The 23,303-nt window shown below is 34.1% G+C and overlaps 1 protein-coding gene across 3 annotated transcripts in view; it reads right to left on the bottom strand.

Moving 5' to 3' along the window:
* ND-75 (NADH dehydrogenase (ubiquinone) 75 kDa subunit) overlaps positions 1–23,052 on the bottom strand; it is a 38,924-nt gene extending 15,872 nt beyond the window's left edge. Inside the window, exons 1-8 of one of the 3 annotated variants that reach the window (XM_069835414.1) lie at positions 22,945–23,052; positions 21,043–21,207; positions 20,800–20,907; positions 14,771–14,994; positions 10,265–10,406; positions 9,103–9,324; positions 5,682–5,888; positions 2,662–2,791 (exon numbers count right to left, since the gene is read on the bottom strand). In XM_069835414.1, coding sequence (XP_069691515.1) covers positions 2,662–2,791; positions 5,682–5,888; positions 9,103–9,324; positions 10,265–10,406; positions 14,771–14,994; positions 20,800–20,907; positions 21,043–21,198 — 1,189 coding nt within the window. In that variant the 5' untranslated portion in view covers positions 21,199–21,207; positions 22,945–23,052. Of the gene's footprint in view, positions 1–2,661; positions 2,792–5,681; positions 5,889–9,102; positions 9,325–10,264; positions 10,407–14,770; positions 14,995–20,799; positions 20,908–21,042; positions 21,208–22,537; positions 22,684–22,929 lie in introns of those variants that run through there. The other 2 variants (XM_069835413.1, XM_069835415.1) reach the window with 2 other exon arrangements.
* Positions 23,053–23,303: the final 251 nt, after the last annotated feature.

Below are 23,303 nucleotides of genomic sequence, written 5' to 3'. Positions count from 1 at the left end.
ATTTTGTTCAACAATATCGACTTCAGTGGAAAAAACATGTTGAAAGGATGGATTGCACAAGATGGCCTAAACAGATTCTTACTTATGTACCAAGAGGAAAGAGGAAATTGGGAAGACCACGCAAGCGCTGGCATGAGACCGTAACAGATCCTGTAGGGTCTAATACGTGAGGGATATGATAATGATGATGATGATGATGATGATGATGATGATGTGATATACCAATCACATAAAAAAATAGTGCAAGTGATCTACAACTTCAATACATTGCTCCTATTGCCCATCCAAGATGGATGGACATTAACTATAAAAGAGACACTGCTGCAATTCACTATGGGAAGTGACGGAGGCAGTGAAGTCACAAGCTATGCTCAACTGTCAGGAATACAAGCATAGTACAGAATTATACAGTACTGTCTGTCTGTGATAAACAGTAAGAGGGATGTTATGCAGTTAATGTAACTGAAATAATCATAAAATGTACATTGCTTTGCCTTAAATTTTACTATACTTACTTACAAATGGCTTTTAAGGAACCCGAAGGTTCATTGCCGCCCTCACATAAGCCCGCCATCGGTCCCTATCCTGTGCAAGATTAATCCAGTCTCTATCATCATATCCCACCTATATTATTTTATAATTTTACTATAAATATACTAATTTCAAACAAGCAATATAAATAACACAGACCTACTTATAAACTACGTTATCTTAAATATGGATCCACATTCTCATATAAATAAAGTCGTTCATGATCATCATGTACATAAGTAGGTGCAGGAGGATGCTATTTTGAATAAAATGTGCTCACAGACTGTTCATATGTAGAATCATAATTTTTTCCAGCGTTAGTCACGTTTTTCAGTTGCTGCACAGAGTATTACTGTATTTCATCTCATAATCGTCACATTTTTAATGGCTTTGTTTTTGGTGTGAAAATATACGTGCAACCATTATGTGAAGAATAAATTAAAATGGTAATGATTAGTTGCATCAACTTTCAGTGATCAGCTTTCAAATAATGGGAGCATGTGCAAGCAAGCAAGCAGGGCCAAGTTGCGTGATTCATAGCGAGAGAGAAAGGAGGGGAACCAGTCTTAGTGTGCGACGCTGGAACCATAATGTGAATAATACCTTAGAAAATAAAAATTACTGTGGTGTTACTGAATTTTTATGTATTCATTAAAGATATCAGCTCAAAGAATTTGAGTGACCACAAGAGTCCTGAATACAATAAACATGTACAATATAATGTGATATTTGAAACATTGATTAAAACATTCACAGTATTATTGAATCACATGTACCAGTACATCTGATGCACTGAAGTCTATATTATCTGACTAAACCAGGCCACAGAAAGATGATTGGTCTATGCCTAAAAAAAGTATTGAACACTCGTAAACAACCACCACTCAGAACCAACAACTGTATTGAATTGAAGGCATTTATGGGTATTGACTTGGTGCTAACATCTCACACCACCACTTCATTCATTTCCGTCAGCTGCCACTACTGTTCCTCGCACATTCGACCTTGAGCATAAAGGTACTTTGTGTTGCAGTGGCGGCACATTATTTTTAAATAATTCTTGATCATGATAAACAGAAATATCCATGTATTGATTATGTGGTGAAATTTTAAGATCCTGATCAGTTTGTCTATAAATAAGGGTGCGACCATTATGTGATGAAATATAGTATTACATGAAACCATCATTATGCTAATTATTGATTGCACATGTAATCTATTTTTTTTTAAATTTCACAAAAAATTGATAACTTGAATTTTTACATCATGCATGTGAATTCTGTCATGCTGATATGGAGAAATTCGTTTTCACTTGACAATCACATGTTCTGATTAATAGGGGAATATTTTTGTCCATTCCCCCCCCCCTCCCCAGAGAGATTTTAAAGATTTTCGCTTAAACCCATTACCAATTTTGTTCTTGATGTTCAGTGCAACAGTAATGTAAGACAGACAAAAGATGATTCACAAGAATTTAGAGAATTCACTAGAATGATTAATAACTAATCACATTGTCTTGTAGCTGAAACAATTAGTTTCGAAGGATGTAACCAAGAATATATGTGGCAAGAGTGTGATCAATCATAAGTAATGCGCAAGAATACTAAATGTTTTTACTGATGTTACAATAGCAGTAGTTTTGGTAGGCAGGGACTTGATCACATCAACAAACCCATTCATTGGGACAAGATATGACATAGGAGGATAAGACAGAAAGACTCTTATACAACTTGTGCATGTAAGTATTGTAAATGAGTTCATACTACTGTTACAAGCTCAAGAGATTGCAAGACTGGGGGATGCAGTTATGATTCGCTGAAGTGAAGCATGTGACTTCTTTATGAATAACAGTAAGGATACAATGCATTAAAAAAAAAACATTTGTTACAACATCCATTCATCAATGAAGTGTCGTTACTTCTCTGAATGTTGCCATTTCAAATGATCTATTGCGACAGAATAGAAATAATAACGAAAGCTCACTCCTTGTACACACAACTAAACAGTGTACCAATGTGAAATGATTAGTAGAGAGCTTATGACAACTGCTAATAGATTACACAAGATTACCTCTTCTTTACCCCATCTCGGCTCACACTTGCAACCTCGTCAGCTCCGAACAGTACACACCTGCAATCTTGGTGTTCAGTAGATAGCTGGACCGCAGATCTGTTCCAGATCCATCAACTGGGAATGTATGCTCTGTACACAGGTTCTCAGAGCCCAATTTGTTCAGTAAGTCCTTCAGAGCCACCAGGGACTGCAATCAAATAAAAATATTTCACTTAACATGAAATTATAGTACTTTACAACATATTTTTTCCACTTGCCAAAGTCATCTATTCATTTTGAAAATAAAACCAAATTTACAGACTGATAAACTGTTCTATGTTTATACAGGGTGGAAGGTGTTCAATGTCAGTTCTCTACCATTTTGTTCCTTTGTGCATGGATTTCCCGGAAATTATTTTACACGATAATTTTTCATTCCATTATCTTTTAAACATATTAAAATTAGAAACACACATTTTATAAACGACTTTACATTAGAGTCCTCAGTTCTAACAAATAATTTTGGCATACAGTAATGCTTCTGTAACGTTTAAGGTTTAAGAGTATTTTAATAAATGAATTATTAACAAATCACTTCAAGTAATTATTAATGTTTGGTAATCCTGTTACCAAAATGTAGATAGGTGCTTCAACTTAAGACCTGAGTAATGCAGGGCGCAGACTAGAGCACGCAGCAGGCAGTATTTGTTTACACCTTTTCCCCTTACTGCAGTGGAGAACGGATGCTTCCATGCATTGGCAAGTGCTATTAAATTTACTGTGATGCTGCAATTATTTCTAGAAACACAGTCGATTTCCCATTAAATAAAATGAAATAACGCAAAATGGCAAAGGAAAAATTCTATTTCTTTTATCTTAAAATTTACTCTGGGATGTTGTCACAGAACACCTTTAACTCTGTATTTGTTTTCACCTGTGTTTAGCTTAAACATATCATGAAGCACCTACTACATGCTGCAAAAGATAATAATATAATGTATCCATTTCCCAACACTGATTATTATGTATATCAAAGGTTATATTTATGTAAGTGTAATAGGAAGATTGGAGAATTTTGGGTTTGCAGTGAAGTACCTGCCCTGGGACAGAAAACTGTGAATGAATGAATAGATTTTGTATAACACAAACATATTACTGAATGTGTAATACTTCTGTATAGTAAGCTCTCTTACATAGAGGACTGCCAGCTATTTTTTTTTTTGTATATAAAAAAGACATCAGGAAAAAAATCACTTAGACAATGACTATATTTTTACATAAGACTGACATAATTTTACATTGTAATTATAAACACATAGCTTACTTACAAATGGCTTTTAAAAACCCGCAGGTTCATTGCCGCCCTCACATAAGCCTGCCATCAGTCCCTATCCTGTGTAAGATTAATCCAGTCTCTATCATCATATCCCACCTAATAATATATATAGGATTTTGGTAAAAAAATTTTCATTATGGTATTTCAACCTGGATTATAATTTAATAGTTCCAATAAAAATATAATTCTTAATAATTAAATGATGAAGCAGTTTTCAATCAACATATTTATTTCTGGACAGAGCATCTTATAGAAGTTTCTCTGCCTCTTCAATACTTAAAAAACTTCTGGAACGCGTAACAAGGAATTTAAATTCATTTTACTTCCTATAATATAAATACCAATTAGAATTTCTTCACATTGTTCAATGTGATGTGAGATTTTTGGGCTGTTTCACCTTATCATACATATGGAAACATTCAACGTTTTGGAGCTCATCATCATGGAAGACAGGGAAAGGAAATCTGTTACAAGAAACTATCTACAGGGTCGGACATAAAATTCAATATGGCAAATAAATATAAACATTCATTCATTCATAGTTTTCTGCCCAAGAGCAGGTCTTTCACTGCAAACCCAGAATTCTCCAATCTTTTTTCTATTTTCGCTTTCCTCTTAGTCTCCATATATACTATATATATATATCCCCCTCCCTTCCTTCTCGCACCCTCTGTCTCTCCCTCCCTTCCTTCTCGCTCTGTCTCGCCCTTCCCCTTTCTCTACCTTCCTCCATTCCCACTTTTTCTCTCCCTCTGTGCGTGTGCGTGTGTGTGTGAAGCTAAACTTTTGAATGTCAAATTGAAAATAAATACAGAAACCTATTAAATTAAGGCTATATTCACAATGGAAATAATTGTAAACATAATAGTTGGACATAAACAGTAACATGGTGAGGCAAAGCAGGCAGTAGGTATTCAAATGAGGAATGTTTACATACGAAATAACCACATAATGGCACTGTTGGATATTTTACTCCACTTATTTCCTAGTGATTCAGTAATGGGCAATGATGTTTTCGTTTTCCAAATCTACTGGATTTCTTATAGTACTATCAATTAATTGAATCAACTGCATGATGATGTCTTATTATTCTGATATAGGAATTTATCTTGTGTGTTTCTACTCTCTACCTATCTTTTAGGAGGCCTTCCTCTTCTTTTCCCATTTAAGGATCATGTTATGTTGGTAATAATAAAAACTTATGTTTACATTTTATGTAATGGAGCATGGATGTTAATTCGGTTAATGCAAACAGATTTTAAAATGCTGTTCAGTTCCTTGCACATTCAAAGGCGGAAAATATATTACAAAATGCAATAGTGCTTTGATTCGATTTTCGATCTTCCATTACCAGGTCACTCCTGTCTTGTAATTGCTGCATTGTCGATTTTGACATAAACATAAAAGATTGGAGCTACAAAGATTCTAAGTTTACATCTGTATTACTACATCTAAGTAAACATATTTATAAATAGCTGCATTCAATGGCATAATTTCTAGTTTTCACATCAATATTAAGTCTACTCTTAAGTTTCTATTGTGAATGAAACCTACTCCAATATAAGTTACAGTAATAAACTATTCTAACAAGACATACATAACAGACTTTGAATGAAAATGGATACAAGACTCATAGCCGAAAATAATAAAGCTACATATTTTCAGAATTTGAGAAACGAAAACTGTTTTAAGAACTGATTTACTTTAAGGTAGAGACGAATTTTTAAGCATAATTAATATTCCTAGAAAACACATGACATACCTCAGCATCCACAAGACCACCAGCCACAGCTGCAATATTCGGACCTGCAGCCTTCATAGCTTTGCAGACAGAAAGTAGGGCATCCTCCCACTCCACAGCGACCAGTTCACCAGCAGCATTTTTTAGCATTGGTGTTACCAACCGTTGTCGCTTGAGGCCATCATACGCGAACCTGGCTTTGTCAGACAGCCATTCCTCATTGATCTCCTGCAAACAAATCTCTTACTGGTAAAAATGCAATATCTGACAATGGATTTCAGAATATTGGCATGAATACTATTTCACAACAGTTGTCTTGAAGATTATGTTGAAAACCTGAAGTGGGAAGAAATGCATTTTAATACTGCTACAAAATCTTACATTTCATCACAATTTTAAGTATATTTAGTAAGCAGAAACTGAATTATTACACGGTTACATATTCTATTCCTTACCATCCATAGACATACAAACAATAAATTTGTACATTTACCTATTTTTGTAATTACATACCTACATACCGTATAATCCCCAATTTCCACTCACAGTTTTTAGCAAAAATATTGCTTCTGAAAATCGGGTGCAGGTCTTATTCACGCCTTCCATATCGTGGTCTCATAATATATTGTTCCGAATTTTGTGGTTAGAAATTTAGTTTGTGGGTGGTATTCGAGATTATACTGTGTATATTACATACTGGCCCCACCCATGTGCTTTGCTGCACTTGTCATAAATAAATATAATTTATTTAAATTTATTAGCTTTTGTTATTAGTTACTGTAAGTTGTAAGTCGTTTGCTCCTGAATTATTTTCAAAGTTGTATTTAGTGAGATCTAACTTATTTTGCATATCAATTTTCATATAAATCTGCTCAGCTATTATCGAGTGAAAAGTTAAATATACAGACAGAAAGACGTACATTTCAAAAATGCGATTTTCTGCCTCAGGATAATGTGGATATGGAGAAAAATGTGCAATGGACAGACAGAATACGAAATGAAGCTATGCTAAAAAGAGTGGGTGAGGAAAGAATAATGCTGAAAGTGATCAGGAAGAAAAAAAGAAATTGGCTGGGCCAGTGGCTAAGAAGAAACTGCTTACTAAAGGATGTACTGGAAGGAATCGTAAATGGAAGAAAAGTTCGGGACAGAAGAAGATATCAGATGACAAACAACATTAAGATACATGGATCATATGCGGAGAATAAGAGAAGAGTGGAAAATAGGAAAGATTTGTAGTGAAAGACCTGTTCTTGGGCAGAACAGTATTAATGAATGATAGTTCATTATACATGTTGACAACAATTATTTTTATTTTTTGCAAAAGTGAAAATTACCAGAAAAATTTAGGTTATAGTTTTACTATTAGTGTACGTAGATTAGTCTGAGGCGGCACTGACATAAAACTTACTGTTATTTTAAAACTCATATATCTCGTTAAATACAATTCCTATCAAAATTTTTTTCTCAGAAAGATTTTTTGTGAATTTTTGTTATGTAACATTCTCCCAAAAAATAAATAAATAAATAAATAATAAAGAGTGGTCCACAATAAAGTGGGAATGGAAACGGGAACGGGAAAATTGTTAAAATAAATGTATTTAAAAGTTAGCATTCACAATTAACGAGAAGCTTGCTGGAGCCCTGGAACGGGAATGGAGAGTTGGTCAAGTTTTAACTTTGCCATTCTCATTTCAGATCACAGCCTACTAGATTCGTTTTGTTGTCAAAAAGATATTTGATTGTCGTACATTTTGTAGCAAGCAAGCCGTTACGTAATTTCTTCTCCATTTATTGCAGAAATTCAGTAAAATCACTTTCAATATACACTACGTGTATATATGACAAGACTACCTCGAGAATTGAATTCTTAAATATTCCGTGCCTTAAATCTCGAGTTGATTAATCTGTGTTTATGTTGGCTGGCTTGTACTCATGAGAGTATACACAAATAACATCTGAATGTATAATATCGTTATTGACATACATATCAATATGCATAGTCGTTTCCGTTCTTGATTTATTGTGAATAAAAAATCTTCACTTTCATGTACCTCACTTCTCATTCCCTTTTTGCTTCTCGTTCCCAGTTTATTGTGGACCAGCCTCAAAAGAGATATTTCGATCTATTTACTTCAGGTCCCCATATAACCTCCCTTTCAAAAAAAAAAAGTATTTCAAATATCATACAGCCTAAAATGTAAGTGGAACCTAACTCATTTTGCATACCAATTTTCACAGAAATCTGTTCAGCCATAATCAAGTGAAAAGATAACATGCAGAAATACAAACAAAAATTAAAAAAATTCGACTTTCGGTCTCAGGATAGTTCTTCATACATGTTCACATCAATTATTTTTTCAAAAGCCATAATTACCAGAAAAATTTCAGTCACAGTTTTGTTATTCGTATAGATTCCTATGTCATTTTATAACAAGTTATATACAGATTAATTTATGGTATTTCACACTTTCAGATGTTTTGAATTGATATCATTCCTCGAAGTTGCAATGCTTGCTTTGGAGTTATGTGTTACAAAAATATCTCATACAATTTTGTTCAAAGTTATAATCTACTGTAAAAGTAAGATGTTTATATGTGAGTACATTTTTATTTCTGGAATTGTCGCTATCACATGGGCTTAAATGATTTCATTGTTGCTGTTTGAATAACGGTCACAATTTCATAAAACGAATTAATGGAATAATGAAGGTTCACTGTAGCGACATATCCCAGAGTTGTGTCACCTTAGGTTCTAGATTGATATTGTAACTCATGACTGTCCACAAATCGAACCATAATCTTTTCTTTCACTTATATATATATGTATTACACTCCAATCACCATATACATAATTGAGATGAAGAAAGCACTTATAATTGAAAGATACATGAGTGACTTAATTCTGCAAAAAAAAAAAAAAAGGGGGGGGGGAGAGGATAAATGCTCTAAACACTGGACACTCCAAAATTAAGAAACAAAAATTTATTGAAGGGAGCCAGAAGGAGAAGTTACATCAACACCATATTAGTCGAATAATGAAGACCTAGAAAATTTAATATTGATGTAGGCTTAGTCTAGACCCCTGGAACATAACTAATAAAGATGTAATAACAGCCTTACAACTATCCTTTGAATGTTAGAGAATTACACTTCGGTCACAATCAAAATTGGAGAATTTCTATTTTATATCAGGGATTAAATACAGAAGTAGTAATACGCATACATTTCTCATTTTCTTGTGAATTATAAAATAATAAAAAGTGCAGCATTTTAACAATGAAATTTGTACTATTTTCTTGTATTGCTTTCAAAAACTCGTCATATTTAAATTATATACTGTTATTATTACGGTATTTGGAAGAGTAAGGAGTATGTTTACAGAAAATGTTTATAAACACTGCAAGAACTATCCTTAACCGAGTTCTGGATACTGACTCACCTCATTAACTCGTGGCAGTATCCTGAGCACTTCTCCAGTTCGGGTGGTCACCACAATATTGCTGCCAATTGCATCCAGCACATCAACACTCTCTGTCTTTCTTGTCTCCCAAGGTCGAGCTGTGAATGCGTACGGCTTTGATGTGAGGGCACCCACAGGGCAGAGGTCGATCACGTTGCCAGACAGCTCAGACAAGAAGAACTTCTCCACATATGTGCCCACCTGAGCAGGAAGCAAACAACTCAGAAGTGCTTGCCATGATGAAATTCTCAAAATCATTTTGAAGAAATCTGTAATTTCAATAATTAATGCCTTCAAATATCTGAGTTTATACAGTGCAGTTATACATGCCAACTGAAAGTACATACAATTTAGTCCACATATGATTTCTTAAGGTGGTTTACAAACTTTAAGATCAATGGCCAAAACAAATGTTCTCGTGTGTGTGTGTGTTTTTTGTGCTCGTATAGTAAATATGTATGTGTATGTACATGTTTGTGTGTGCACTCACTCATATGTGGATGAGTATTCGGAAGTTAGTGTAACAGCTTCTAACAAGAGTAAAATTATTCTTAATTAAATTTAACATATATATAATGTTAAATAACGACGACACAAAATTCACAAAATTAAATTCTTAAATCTTAAACTGAGATTGGAAGAAATTATTAATAATGTACAAATGATACCACTTTTGCTTCGCGAAGAAGTTTGGATTCATCCCATCCTTACTCCTCAAGAGTCCACTGGCTGCAATCTGTGAAATTTTAATTCCAGGGGAACAATATGTATGAAAGTTGTTTACCTAAAACCGGATGTCAAAAAAGAGTTATACTTTTTACTCTACAATTTTCGTCACCATAAATATTGGTTTTACACTTTTTCTTTTTGGCGTAAGAGAATGGACTTGTATCACTGACATATCCTTGATTAATATTAAACAAGCACCAATTTTGATCAAATAAAAATTCTCATGAGGTTTTTGTACACAAAGACATAAAACACACACACCAATGATAACCATTTAATAAATTTTATTTAATTTTGGAAACCAGATTATATATAATTAAAAGGTGTGTAGCTTGTGTTCTTTGGGTTTGTAAGTGCAAATGCTGAATACTCTAATTTTCAATTAGTAACATTTCAAACTTTCATACTGTACCTGCATATCATTACCACGACCTGTGGTACCCAGGTCATCAACTCCTGCCACTTCCGAGGCAAAACGAATGCATCTTGTACAGTGGATGCAGCGAGTCATGATTGTCTTAATAAGTGGACCAACATCTTTGTCTTCTACTGCCCTGTTAAGACAACACAAAAGCACACATGTCAATCCAAACACATAAGTCTATAACATATTTACAAAGGGCATTCTTTTTTCTTTTTCTGTTTACATTTGTGCCTTTTCGTTTGTCTATCTGTTCAGAAATCTAGCTTCTATTAAAGGAGCGCAATAGCACTGTAAGTTGAAATGTTTTACAGTTTATATGCTATGGGGACAGAGCAATGAAAGAAGTATGGAAGAGACAAGCAGTAAAAGAAATTCTTCTGGAGGTGTGAAGATAAAACATAGTTTAGGCCCCAATAATGATCTATTTATAACACTAGCCAATTTCCAGTAGCTAAACTTATCTGTTAGTGTCCAGTTCATCTAACAAATTACTTCATCATACATCTCAATATTTCACTGGTTGCTAGGCTTCACAAATACTGATATGGTCTGCACCATATTTTTGTTATTATATAATACACAATTTGGAGACATTAAGGTTTTCAATTTATACAGCTATCTGTTGTTATTTACAATGAAACAAAGCTATTCTGTGACAATATAAATTTTGCTACAGCTTATCATCTGCAATACTCAAGAATTGAACTCGACTCACGCAAAAGTTTTTCTCATTTTGAATTGAAAATTCATGCATACACATTAATTATTATTTAGCCTATTGTTTAATGACGATATCGATAAAAAATTATTCAGTGCTAATAAGACAGTTTAATGATTATGAAATAGAGAAAAGGAATGGTGGGGAAGTCATATATAAGGTCTATTTTAAGACAGAAAAAATGTAAATACAGTATTAATATTTCTGATAGCTGCATACCAGAAATTAATTATACATTCAATGGATTAAAAGCAATACAGATAAAACTGAAGTAATACCTCCGAACAGAAAAATTGTTTAAGGTCCAATTAGTGCGTAGAAAAATGTACACACTTAAAGAACTGCCAATTTTATGTATGAGGGTTGAGTGAAAATAATGGCAACAATGCTATTTTTGAGAGAGCCGAACACTATTACAAAGCAATATGACAACGTAAAAAATGAATGATGCAAATAATAGACACAATATCCTTACTACTGTCATATTCTAAGAGACAACTTTATGAGTATTATTATTATTATTATTATTATTATTATTATTATTATTACATTTTATTGAAACGAGGACATTTTAGAAAAAATATGAATTGAATCAATGTTGAACTACAATTCAAGATACCAAAATAACTGGAGAAATCATGTTGATGGGATGTCTAATACAAGATATCCAAAAGTAGTTTTAAAATCCCATCTTAATGGGAAGAAGTCTCTCAGCCACCCCTTTAAAAGATGGACAGAAACTCAACACTGTAACAGACTTCATGACCAGTACTTGGTTATGATAATGACTATTATGATGATGATGATGATGATGATGATGATGATGATGATGATGATGATGATGATGATGACGACTACGACGATGATGGTATTTTATTGAATATTTTATCTTTTGAGAGACCAAACTTTTTAGTCTTTACACATGTGCTACATATTTATACAGTACAGAGAGTTCAATATTTACAATTACAATTTATTAATAGTTCACAAATATAGTACATACACTGAGTAAGAGAGGTCAATATTGCATATTGGCGATATTTAGAGAAGCACTTTAATTAAAATTCAAGCAAGCAAGTTAGTTATACTTAAGAATGTTGTGTATAAAGTACAGGATTTAACAATAAAATCATCATCCTTCTTGTTTTCCAATATTTAATAATATAATACTTCTGAATTTCAAATACAGTACAAGTCTTTGATGCTGAGTACACATAGACCAAATGTCTGCATTGGAAGGATTTAGTCAGGTAAGGTGCCTCTAGGGAAAACAAACCATACACTACGGACAACGTTTAAATAATGAAACCTATTCTGAATGGGAATATAAATTACACACTGAAAGAGGATGTCACAAAGCAAATAGAGTAATCATTCCTGTCAAGGCACTTTGGAACATGTTTGCCAAGTTGGAAGAATGCTGTCGGGTCAAAACTGAAGTGGCATGTGATCATAATGCAATCGACTGTTGACCAGATCTTAGAAAAGTGTGTGGTAATGTGATAAAGATCCATGACCCCATTGCTCAGTTGCATGGCAGGTGAAGTAAGTTCGCTATAATCGAGAACATTCTCATATTCAGATGAAAAACTGAAGATCATGCAGACCTTACATCATGTTTACCATTGACAATGAACAATGCATGTATTGGCAAATGAATAAGAAATTAGTGATTTCACCATATGTCGAATTTTGCATGATGTTCTCAGTCTGTAAAAAATTGCAGCAAAGTTGATTGCACGTCAATCCTCTTATTATACCTTTATCTGAAGCAGTATAAAAATGAAAAAGACGCATTTCATCTATAATCACTTTCTTAGGTGAAATGTCTCATTGAGCTAAGAGCAATTTCATCAACACCAATCAACAAATAACTGACAACTCACATATAAAATATTTAAGAAGGTCATATGCTTTTCACCCTAATTCATCAGATGTAGTCATCAGTCATATTTTATAGACATACTAGTTACAACATTTAAGCATCAAAATTATTTATCATTTTCGTAAAAATGAAATTTATATGATAGGTTGGTTATGAGATTTGGTTCTTTGGAACATAATTAGTCTTTATAGAATAGGAGGGGGTAACACTAGTAGCAAAAGAATTAGCTAGATATAGAATAGACTTCGTGGGAGTACAAGAGGTTAGGTTAGATGAGAATGGTATATCACAAACAGGAGATTACTTGTTCTGTTATAGGGAAGGAAACAATAATCACCAATTAGGAACAGGATTCTTTGTTCATAAAAGAATAAAATCAGCAATAAAAAAGGTCGAATTTATTAGTGATAGGTTATCATATTTATTACCTTAAGGGTAGATGGTGTGATATCGTAATTATAAATGCTCACACCCCTACAGAAGAGAAAGACCATCATATAAAGGCTAGCTTCTATAAGGAATTGGAACACACTTTTGATCAGTTATTTAGATATTACAAGAAAATTTTATTGGGGGATTTCAACACTAAAGTAGGAAGTAAACTTGGTCTCTCACTTTGAGAGAGGAACAGAGATTAAGAGTGTTTGAGAAAAAGGTGCTTAGGAAAATATTTGGGGCTAAGAGGGATGAAGTTACACGAGAATGGAGAAAGTTACACAACACAGAACTGCATGCATTGTGTTCTTCACCTGACATAATTAGGAACATTAAATCTAGACGTTTGAGATGGGCAGGGCATGTAGCAGATATGGGCGAATCCAGAAATGCATTTAGTGTGTTAAGTGAGAGGCCGCACGGAAAAAGACCTTTGGGGAGGCTGAGACGTAAATGGGAGGATAATATTAAAATGGATTTGAGGGAGGTGGGGTATGATGATAGAGACTGTATTAATCTTGCACAGGATAGGACCAATGGCAGGCTTATGTGAGGGCGACAATGAACCTCCAAGTTCCTTAAAAGCCATAAGTAAGTAAGTAAATATGATAGGTTATAAAATATTCTTCATTCTGTCTAGTATTGAAGATGATCAACTATGTTCCAGGATATGGTAGAACACCCAAAAGCCTAATGCTGATGTGTATTAAGTCTTCAGCAATTTCACAAGTCAAATCAATTGACGGAGTGAAGTAAACTCTTCAAATCTGACCACTGATCTGATGAATGTCAGGGATTACACTCATAGATGAAATGAAAAAAGCACTCAAACATTTCATTTTCGTTAACTTGGTTTGAACATGTTTGACTGAGTGTCTAACAAGATAAAATAAATGTTGGTCACATCGGACAAAGATGTATGACCAGGACTTTAAAAATTTTATGATGACTTTTATAGTGGCTGACCAATCAGGCATAAATTTCACTAGTCAGCATGGTCGAACTAAAGAAGCACAATTTAAAAAATCAGATTATTTTTCTCTCGTTAAGTAAATATTTTCTCTCATCACAGATTAGCAGCCAAGTGCTTTTTTGAAGCCCTGTGTACCACCCAATACAGGATGAATAGAATCGGGTACATACTCAAACTATCAGTCAAGGTTATAAAGATATGGAAGTCACAACAATCATCAAATGTTTAAAATCAATGGACTGGCCATACAATTTGATGGCTGAAGAACATATCTCAAGAGAGATTTTCCAACAAATACTGTACATTGAAACCAGTTGGAAAACCAAGAAAGGGACTACAAGAGGTGTGAATTACTAAGCAACAAAACTTGGTAAACAACAGTTAAGAGATAAGGAGAAATGAAGGCAATGCACAAAGAAGTTCAAGCATGATATAGGCTGTAGTGCTATGTCAATAGCATACATTTCTGTTGCAGTGAATTACCTCTTTCCAGAGAATTTGATGTCCTCAAAGCGGCTCCTGTCACTGCCAAAGGCCATACTTTGGTCCTGGAGGTCACACTCTCCTCCCTGATCACAGATGGGGCAATCGAGTGGATGGTTTACAAGCAGGAACTCCATGACACCCTCTCGTGCCTTACGGGTCATATCAGAATTTGTCTTTACCCGCCAGCCCTTCATGACTGGCATGGCACAAGCAGCCACTGGCTGAAATGTCATAATAACCATTACTTAATATCAGCTTAATATGAAATCCACATTCACACATATGCTAACCATTACAGATGTTGCATTATATCTCTGCCAGTGAATGATCATTAAATTTCAAGTGGCTTATCTTGGTTGTCGGCATCAAAATATTAAGGATGGTTACAACCTTTCACTATCTCACTTCCCTTCAACACAAACTGTGACGTTGCACAGAGGCAGTGAGATAATAAAAGATATGTACATTTCTTGCTGTAGTTACCCTTGGTATTTTTGCAGGTAACATTCTTGCTATTAGATCTAAAGTCCAATTAAAGACTAAGAATTTTTAAGTATAAAAATCCTTACTGTGACTTAATGCACAAAAGAAATAAAACTGAGAGGCTTGTATCGTATATTTACAACATGTAAAAATGAGTCTGTCCCTGAAGCAGAAGGCACCAGACAAAATTTACCACGCAGTTCTATCCACATCAAAATCAGTTAACAACATCATCTAACATGCTATTAGCCACGGAAATTAATTCTGCCTTACAGGCACTGCAAATTTACAAGGAGAGTATAAGCTTTTGGGATTACCAATTTTTATGATATTATTTCAGATTGAAGTATATAATGTAAAACAAAGTATTCAATTCAATTAACGGCTATTCAAACTGGATAGGTTTTTGGTCTCATTCACTAGAACTCTCCAAACTCATATATTTTCAGCTGTATCTTGGTGACCTCTCAATAGGTGGAGATAGTTGTCTACTTGGTGTTTCCATCACAATCGTGGTGTTTCGAGTGACCTTTTTCCTATAGGATTCTTTTACGTTGCTTTTCTGAGGAGATTTGTTTGGTCTCTATATAGAAAATAGCTTAGTCACCGTAGTCTTCAGCTTTTCAACAGTGCTATAATATTTGGATCTTTATACAGCTACTCAATACACTATTTTTTAGGATTCTTCATGTACTCTTGTCTAGAAAGAGGCCAAAAATCTTTCTCAAAAATGTTGTTTTCGAATGTAATAAGAGATTCTGCCCTTTTCCTATTTTATAAAAAATCCACGTTTCTGCTGAGCATGGTTATAAAAGCACAGATGATGTTGTCTTATAGACTCTTAATTTTGTTGTTCTGGAAAGGAGTTTGGACTCCAAAATTTGTTGGAGACTATAGTAGCATTTGTTTGATTAGCTAAGCGGTGAGTGATTTCCTTCTCAAAGATTGTCATGATACTGGCAGTAAAAATTGCTGTCTGCCACCCTCATATTTTAAGTACTTCTACTTCTGTTTGGTTGCAGTTGTAGCTCAGGACGTGGATGTGAGACTGATAATGGAGAGGTCCAGAGTTTGAGAGCCTCTTTTTATTTTCTTACTATGTTGTCTAAGTTCTCAATCACCATCTATTTATGAATGTGTGTTCATGTTTAAAATAACAGAGGAAGAAATGTATTTATCTGCTTATAAATCAGCGTCTTTCCATAAGCAATACTATCTCAACATTATTCTGATACTATGTCATATTGTAAGGCATGTTTCTACATCATAGAGAGAAGGAACATAGTATTGAGGACTTTCAACCACTCAACATTCTCGTTCTTACTCTGTTCAGAGAACTGGCTATGCCATCATTTTCGCCTGATAGAATGGCTATTTGCAAAGAATCAGTGGAAGTTTCGGTGATTTCTGATAAGTGAAGTATGTTAAGCTACTATCACTTACTAAATAAAATACAAAAATAAGTCCATAAGCAAATATATGGAGAATACAAGCGAGTAAAAACAAATCAGTTCATGTTACTTTCGGAACAAGAACTGAAAACTGTCCTCCTGTAACACTGTACAACAAAGAACTTCCTGAAGCAAACGATGTTAAATATTTAGGTATGCATTTAGATCGCCACTTAACATGGCGTAAACATATTGAAACTAAACGTAAAGAATTAAATTTTAAAACATCAAAAATCTATTAGTTATTGGGACCTAAATCAAAACTGTCATTAGAAAATAAACTTCTTGTTTATAAAGTCATACTAAAACCAATCTGGACATATGGCATCCAACTGTGGGGAACTGCTAGCAACTCAAACATTGAAATACTGCAGAGATATCAGTCCAAAACTTTATGTTCCATTGTTACTGCACCATGGTATGTACGTAATGATGTCATTCATCATGATTTTAACATTTCAACTGTAAAAAAAGAAATCTCTAAGTTCAGCAAAAAATACCTGCACCGATTAAATCAACATCCAAATCATCATGCATTAAATTTGCTGGATAATAGTCAAACAATAAGAAGACTTAAAAGGACCAATGCTCTTGACCTTCCATTCATTTTTACTACAGCTATTTAAAACACTGTTATTTGTTATTTTTCTTTTGGAGTGTTGTCATGGGATAACATCTCCACTCATGTCATATTCTTTTATAATATTTACTTATTGCCTATTGTAGACAGATTGTAAATGTGGCATAAGTGTTAAAAAAAAAAATATTATTAATTCTTAACTGAAACAGTTGTCATCAAAATCAGTGATCCTTAAAACAAATTCTCTCATCATAAATGGAATTCTATATTCCATCAGAATAGGAGAATCCAAGAAGATATTCAAATATATATAGGATGTAAGCAACCAATATTGTTTGCTGTTTTGTACAATTGAGAGATTCAAGAAACTTTACTTTCAAGCGGTTAATATATCCGGTATTATGGTGTAGTCAGTGCCGGATTTAGGCCTAGGCAACCTAGGCAGTTGCCTAGGGCAGCAATTTCCAGGGGGTGCGGCATTTTTATCTCTCTTTTCCTTTCTGTATTTCCTTATTTTTTTAAATTTTCATTTTGCAGTGAAATTTTTTTTTAAACACTTGTTGGTAAATCTTTTCTGAAGTTTGTTCTTGAACACCTTGTGGAAGTCGAAAGTGGCATTGTCGCGGTTTCGGCAACAGTAAAAGTTCAGTAAGTGTGCAGCTGCATAATTATATTGTATCGGTATCACTTTATTATACTATGAAACTGCTTAAATTTAACTGCTTGTATAAACAAGAATGTGTTGTTGAAAATGAAATTGGATATGTGCTTCTTATTTATCGCTACGAATAGTAACCATAACTCTGTTACATTTCCAATATACTGGGTGATGCAGATAAAAATAGCCCGCCTCCTGTTTGAATGCGTATGCAATATTTTGACTGCTTGAAAATCCATTATCATATTCTACTATAAGGTATCATAACGAAATGAGTAAACATCTACAACAACGGAAAATTTTATGCAATAATAGATGTTGGCATGCTTCCTGTCAGTTATTTCATCAGTCATTAGTCGAATTATACGTTTGTTGGCATTCTACAAAATGACTTACTAGAGACAACAAAGAGTGGAAATTGTGGAAATGTATGTGAGAACAGGTTCGATTAAGGAAACCCGCGAAATTTTCAGAACAAGTTTCCGGATAGAGGACAACCGGCAAAGAGAGCAATACAGGGTTTGGTTAAAATGTGGTGCGCTACGGGATCTGTGTAAAATGTAACTGTGCAAGTGTATCTGAACATGATTAGACGTGCACAACTGTGTTTCATGCTGCAGGGAACCACTTTCAACATCATCTATGAAAGAGTCCTTTTCAGTACTTCGCTTCTGTATTTAGTCTATACCTACTTACACAGATACTTTTATCTGTGCCACTCTGTATATTGTCAATAATAATATTTAATCACTTTCCAGTACTATATAATTCGATAATGAAAGTTTATTCCGCAAAGAGTTGGAGATTATTTTTCAATTTACTTTATACTGCCTATCAAAGTAAGAAATATTCGTAATAATAAATTGTACCATCAACAAAACCAATGCTTAAAAATAAACCACAGCCTGGCTTTCACAAATCAATTTTCTTTCAACAATGAATAAGTTTGAATAGGTATGTTCCTTTCTGATGTGCTTCATCAGATCGATTTTGATGACATCAACAATAAAGGAAGTGCGAAGGAAATCTTTATAATTCATAAGTAAGATGTATAGGCTATGTTTTGATTCCAGAAATTTGTTTTCTGGATTGTAACGTTTCATTTAAAACTAATTTAAACTAAACATGACCTGTGTCATAGCTGCTCATAAATTGTTTGTGGGAGTTGGGGAGTGGCAAATTTTAGCACTGCCTAGGGATGGCACTATACCTAAATCCAGCCTTGAATGTAGTGTACTGTAGAACAAATTGCCTCCAATACTTTCAAACTTTTCACCAGCTCTATTCTCAGTGTAATAGAGATAACTAAAGACAATTCATACAAGCCAAAACCTTAAAGACAGCCATATATATTTAGCTACATTCTCTAAGTCTTCATGTACAATGTGTCTCATAACCTTTGGGATGCTCACAATTAGCATATTTTAGTGTATCTAAAAATAATTATGTATTAATGTTATAGGGTTGACCAAAGCCTACTATTTGCAGTAGCCAACAATTAAACAGAATGTTACTGAAATTCGTAGTAACACGAAGTTGTGTTTTTAAGTGGGACATATCATATCAACTACAAAAAATAATTGTGCAAGGTTCATCTGACGGATGTCAGCCAATGAACACAAAAAAGCCAAGCACTTTTGGAACATTACACTGCATTGTAACATAGGATGAACCTTGAGTTTTCTATTTCTCCCCTGAATGGAAATATTGGTCACTGGATAGGAATCATCCTGGATCACACCTAAAAACCGAGGAAGTCCGAACAGTCTTGTATGTCATGAAAGGGGTGACTCAATCAAGCTCAGTCACTTGCTCTGTTTGCACAGTTGTGCAGTGTCGTTTTAGAATTATGCTATATGGGTGTGAACCTCCAACATACAGAAGCATTTAGTTCCTCTTCCTCTTGTTTCTCTTCTTCCTCCTCTTCCTCTTCTTCTCCCCTCCCCCTCCTCCTTCTTCTTCTTCTTCTTCTTGTGCGTGATACATTTAAATACCACCATTAGATACCAGTTGGAAGAAATAAAACTGCCTTTGAAGAAGAACTACTTGCAATTGTAACTGATGTTACATAATTGATCGCCAGATTCAAGAAATTTAGAAAAGTTGTTTTACTGATTGATTTCAAAGCTGCAATACAAGCAATCACATCCAATAAAACACTCCATTCAACAACAGTCAAGGAACTAAGAACAGCAGTACCTACATTAGTTATACAAATTGGGTAAAATAATAACTTTTCAATAGAGACCTTTTGTATAGGGCTTCAATGGCAATGATCAAGCAGATATTTTGGCAAAATGAGGAACTAAAATCAATTACGAAACTAAAAAATTCAGAAAATATGAGCTAAAAAAATCATTAAAAAGGGAGCAAAGCATAAAAGGTAAAAAATGGGAAAACATCCATGGAGAATTAAAATTAAAATAGAAAGAAATCACGAAAAGAAGCAGTAGCAAGATGAAGAAATTTGGATACCATTCATCTGGACACTCTATATTGTTGTTTATTCTTAATTTTATAAAACATCCGAATGAATAAAATACATCTCACTGCTTAGAAATAAGTTATGGTCTTCATATTGCTTCTGCTTACACTGTCACAGCTACTACTACCACCACCTCTTCCATCACAATCAATCAATCAATCCAATCAATCAGTCAATCAATCAATCAATCAATCAATCAATCCAACACAAATTAAGGAAAAATAAAAACTGTATGTAAACGTCCTGTTTGTGTGTGGATGAGTTTGTATGTGTGTGTATATATGTGCATATGTTATGTGTAAGGCTTTTAATTAGTATAATGTTTATCGCAGGTACAGTTTTCTGAAAGTAACTTGTAAGTTTAAATACCTTGGGAGACTTCTCCACTTCTACGAGGCACATTCTGCAATTCCCAGCAACTGAAAGACGTTCATGGTAACAGAATCGGGGAATCTCAACTCCAACAAGTGCAGCAGCCTACAACATTACATTGGATCAAAGGAGTAAGCAAAAATTATCATACTGTATGTCACTAACAGATTATAACTTCTATTACACAAATCTGAAAGAAAGTAGGCCTACAGTAGGTTTACAATACTGTTGACAACCCACCTGCAACACTGTGGTGCCAGGATCCACCAAGACTCTCTTATCATCAATGAATACTTCGATCTTCTCTGGAGCCTTTGTGGCAGAGCCCCTGCTGCAGAGCGTCACCACCCTCGCATTCTGGGGGTTCAGCACCCGCTGCAGGGGAAGTCGTAACATGATGCAGCTCTGTGGACAGAATCTACATATTTAGTCATTTACAGTTCCTATGGATTTTCGTAACATTATTTCCTGATATCGCAGTGAAGTCTCTGATGCCTATTTTCATGTATCTAGTTTGTGGGAAATAAATCTCAAACTAATTACAGACATTGATCATTTTGAATCAGGTGCAAAACTGAATGACTCTGCTTTGGTTTTGATGTCCTTCAGTTTGAATGCCTCTTCTTATCGACAGAGATTATCTCAATATATTCAGCTTATAAAGTAAGTAACTATGTTTTATATATTTTATTTTGGTTAGACCTATAGCTATTTATTACATTCTAGTGTTGGCAGTTGAACTCAAGCGTAGTCTCAATACTTGCACTGGCACCCGGCCTTTATATTTATTTAAATTTTCTAAAGTTTTACAGAAATAAGCTATCATGTTTACTGATTCACATACTGTAATCAAATTGTAGTATTCGTTGTCTCCATCATTAAATATCAACTGCTTTCAAGAACTGAGTCCTATAGCCTGTAGTATCCTCACTTCCAGGAGAGAGGCAGCAAAAAGTTACCGCACTATGCAGGTGACGTCGGAAAACAGATTTCCCACAATTCATTGCTCAATTCACCGGTAAGCTGTAGCAGCGTGGGCGGGCATTCAGTCTCAATCACACCTGTAGAAAAATCCCCTCTTTTGTCGTGTGGTAAGCATGGGGCAATGTCACTATTTAAGATAACACAGGACGGAAATTTCTAAGGAAATGTCGCTCTTTTTTCCTTACCAAACCTAACCTAAACTGGGTCACTTTAAGTTACGTTAGCTTCGAAGAAATGGAGCGACCTTTTCTTGGAAACTATTCATCAAACACAAGACGAGTATCTGTACTAAGTTCTACGTCTATGGGAGAAAAATAATCTTCACTGCTAGAAATAAGGACTTAAGTAGATCTACAGTCTATTTTTCAGAACATTATACTGGGGAAACTGTACTACAGTAGGCTATAGTGCGCACAAAATTTCATTTGTTTGTAGTTTTATACTCTTCTCTCTCTTCGTACGCTGCTCTTAGAGAATCTATAGGTTAAGAAGGAAAATGACTAAACGAGAAAAAAAATTAGTATGATAATCTGTATGACCAAATTACTTGTTCTGTTATTGTATTACAGTGACTGTAGAATTAGTGTTAATTAAATAGTGGAAATAATTTGATTATATTGTGCCATTATTGTCAATGTCCAAATTACTCTGTTTCAAAATGCACTTAGCAGCACAGCAGCTTTTCTTTTTTATAGGAATCTGTTCTAATAACTCAATCTATATGTTACAGTTGAACGTTAATCCCATTTACCTTAAATGTAATATAATTAAAACTGATTGAAAATATCCCACATTAGTCAGTCTACGGAAAACTTTATTGAGTACTCCTAGTTCTTTACATTCGAATGCGTAAAATATTATTTAAAACATACTAAAATAACAAAAGTACTTGTTCTTGGTTTAAGTCTGCAAAACAATACTAATTTTACTGTTGAACGATGATAAAAAAAAAACGGAAGATCTCGGACGGTCAATTTCGACATAACCTAAAACTTGGTGTGTGTGTACTGCAAAATTCAAATCTCTTAACCAATAATTGTCGTACAAAATCCTAAACCTAAATTTCTAGTCTTTGCCAATGTCATCTCAGAAATGAATGTTCACTATATTAAATGCACATTAATTAAATATTAAAATATTTACCAACAAACACATTACCTTACGGAATTAACGTATATTCTTCGCAGAACCCTGCAGATGGCAGGCAAATCGGGTCAGAGAAAGGTGATCGACAATGTACTACTTCAATCAATATCCAAACGAATTAATTTAAGCAGTGTTCAACATAATTTATTCTTGCATTGAAATTCAGATTCATATTTTTAAACAAACATTACGTATATATAAATCATACTTATTAGTAATTTGGACTTTAACACTATGATCAAATTGCATATTAAAAACATTCGTCCCTTCTCCAGCTCCACCTTCGAATGTTGATGACTTCATCATTTGAGTATTATTTTTCCATTACTTAGTAATATTTTCAGTATCCTTCATGGTTTAAATAACTTCAC

The sequence above is a fragment of the Periplaneta americana genome, chromosome 9 (assembly GCF_040183065.1).
Source record: "Periplaneta americana isolate PAMFEO1 chromosome 9, P.americana_PAMFEO1_priV1, whole genome shotgun sequence".
NCBI lineage: Eukaryota > Metazoa > Arthropoda > Insecta > Blattodea > Blattidae > Periplaneta > Periplaneta americana.
This window is presented reverse-complemented; position numbering and strand designations above follow the sequence as displayed.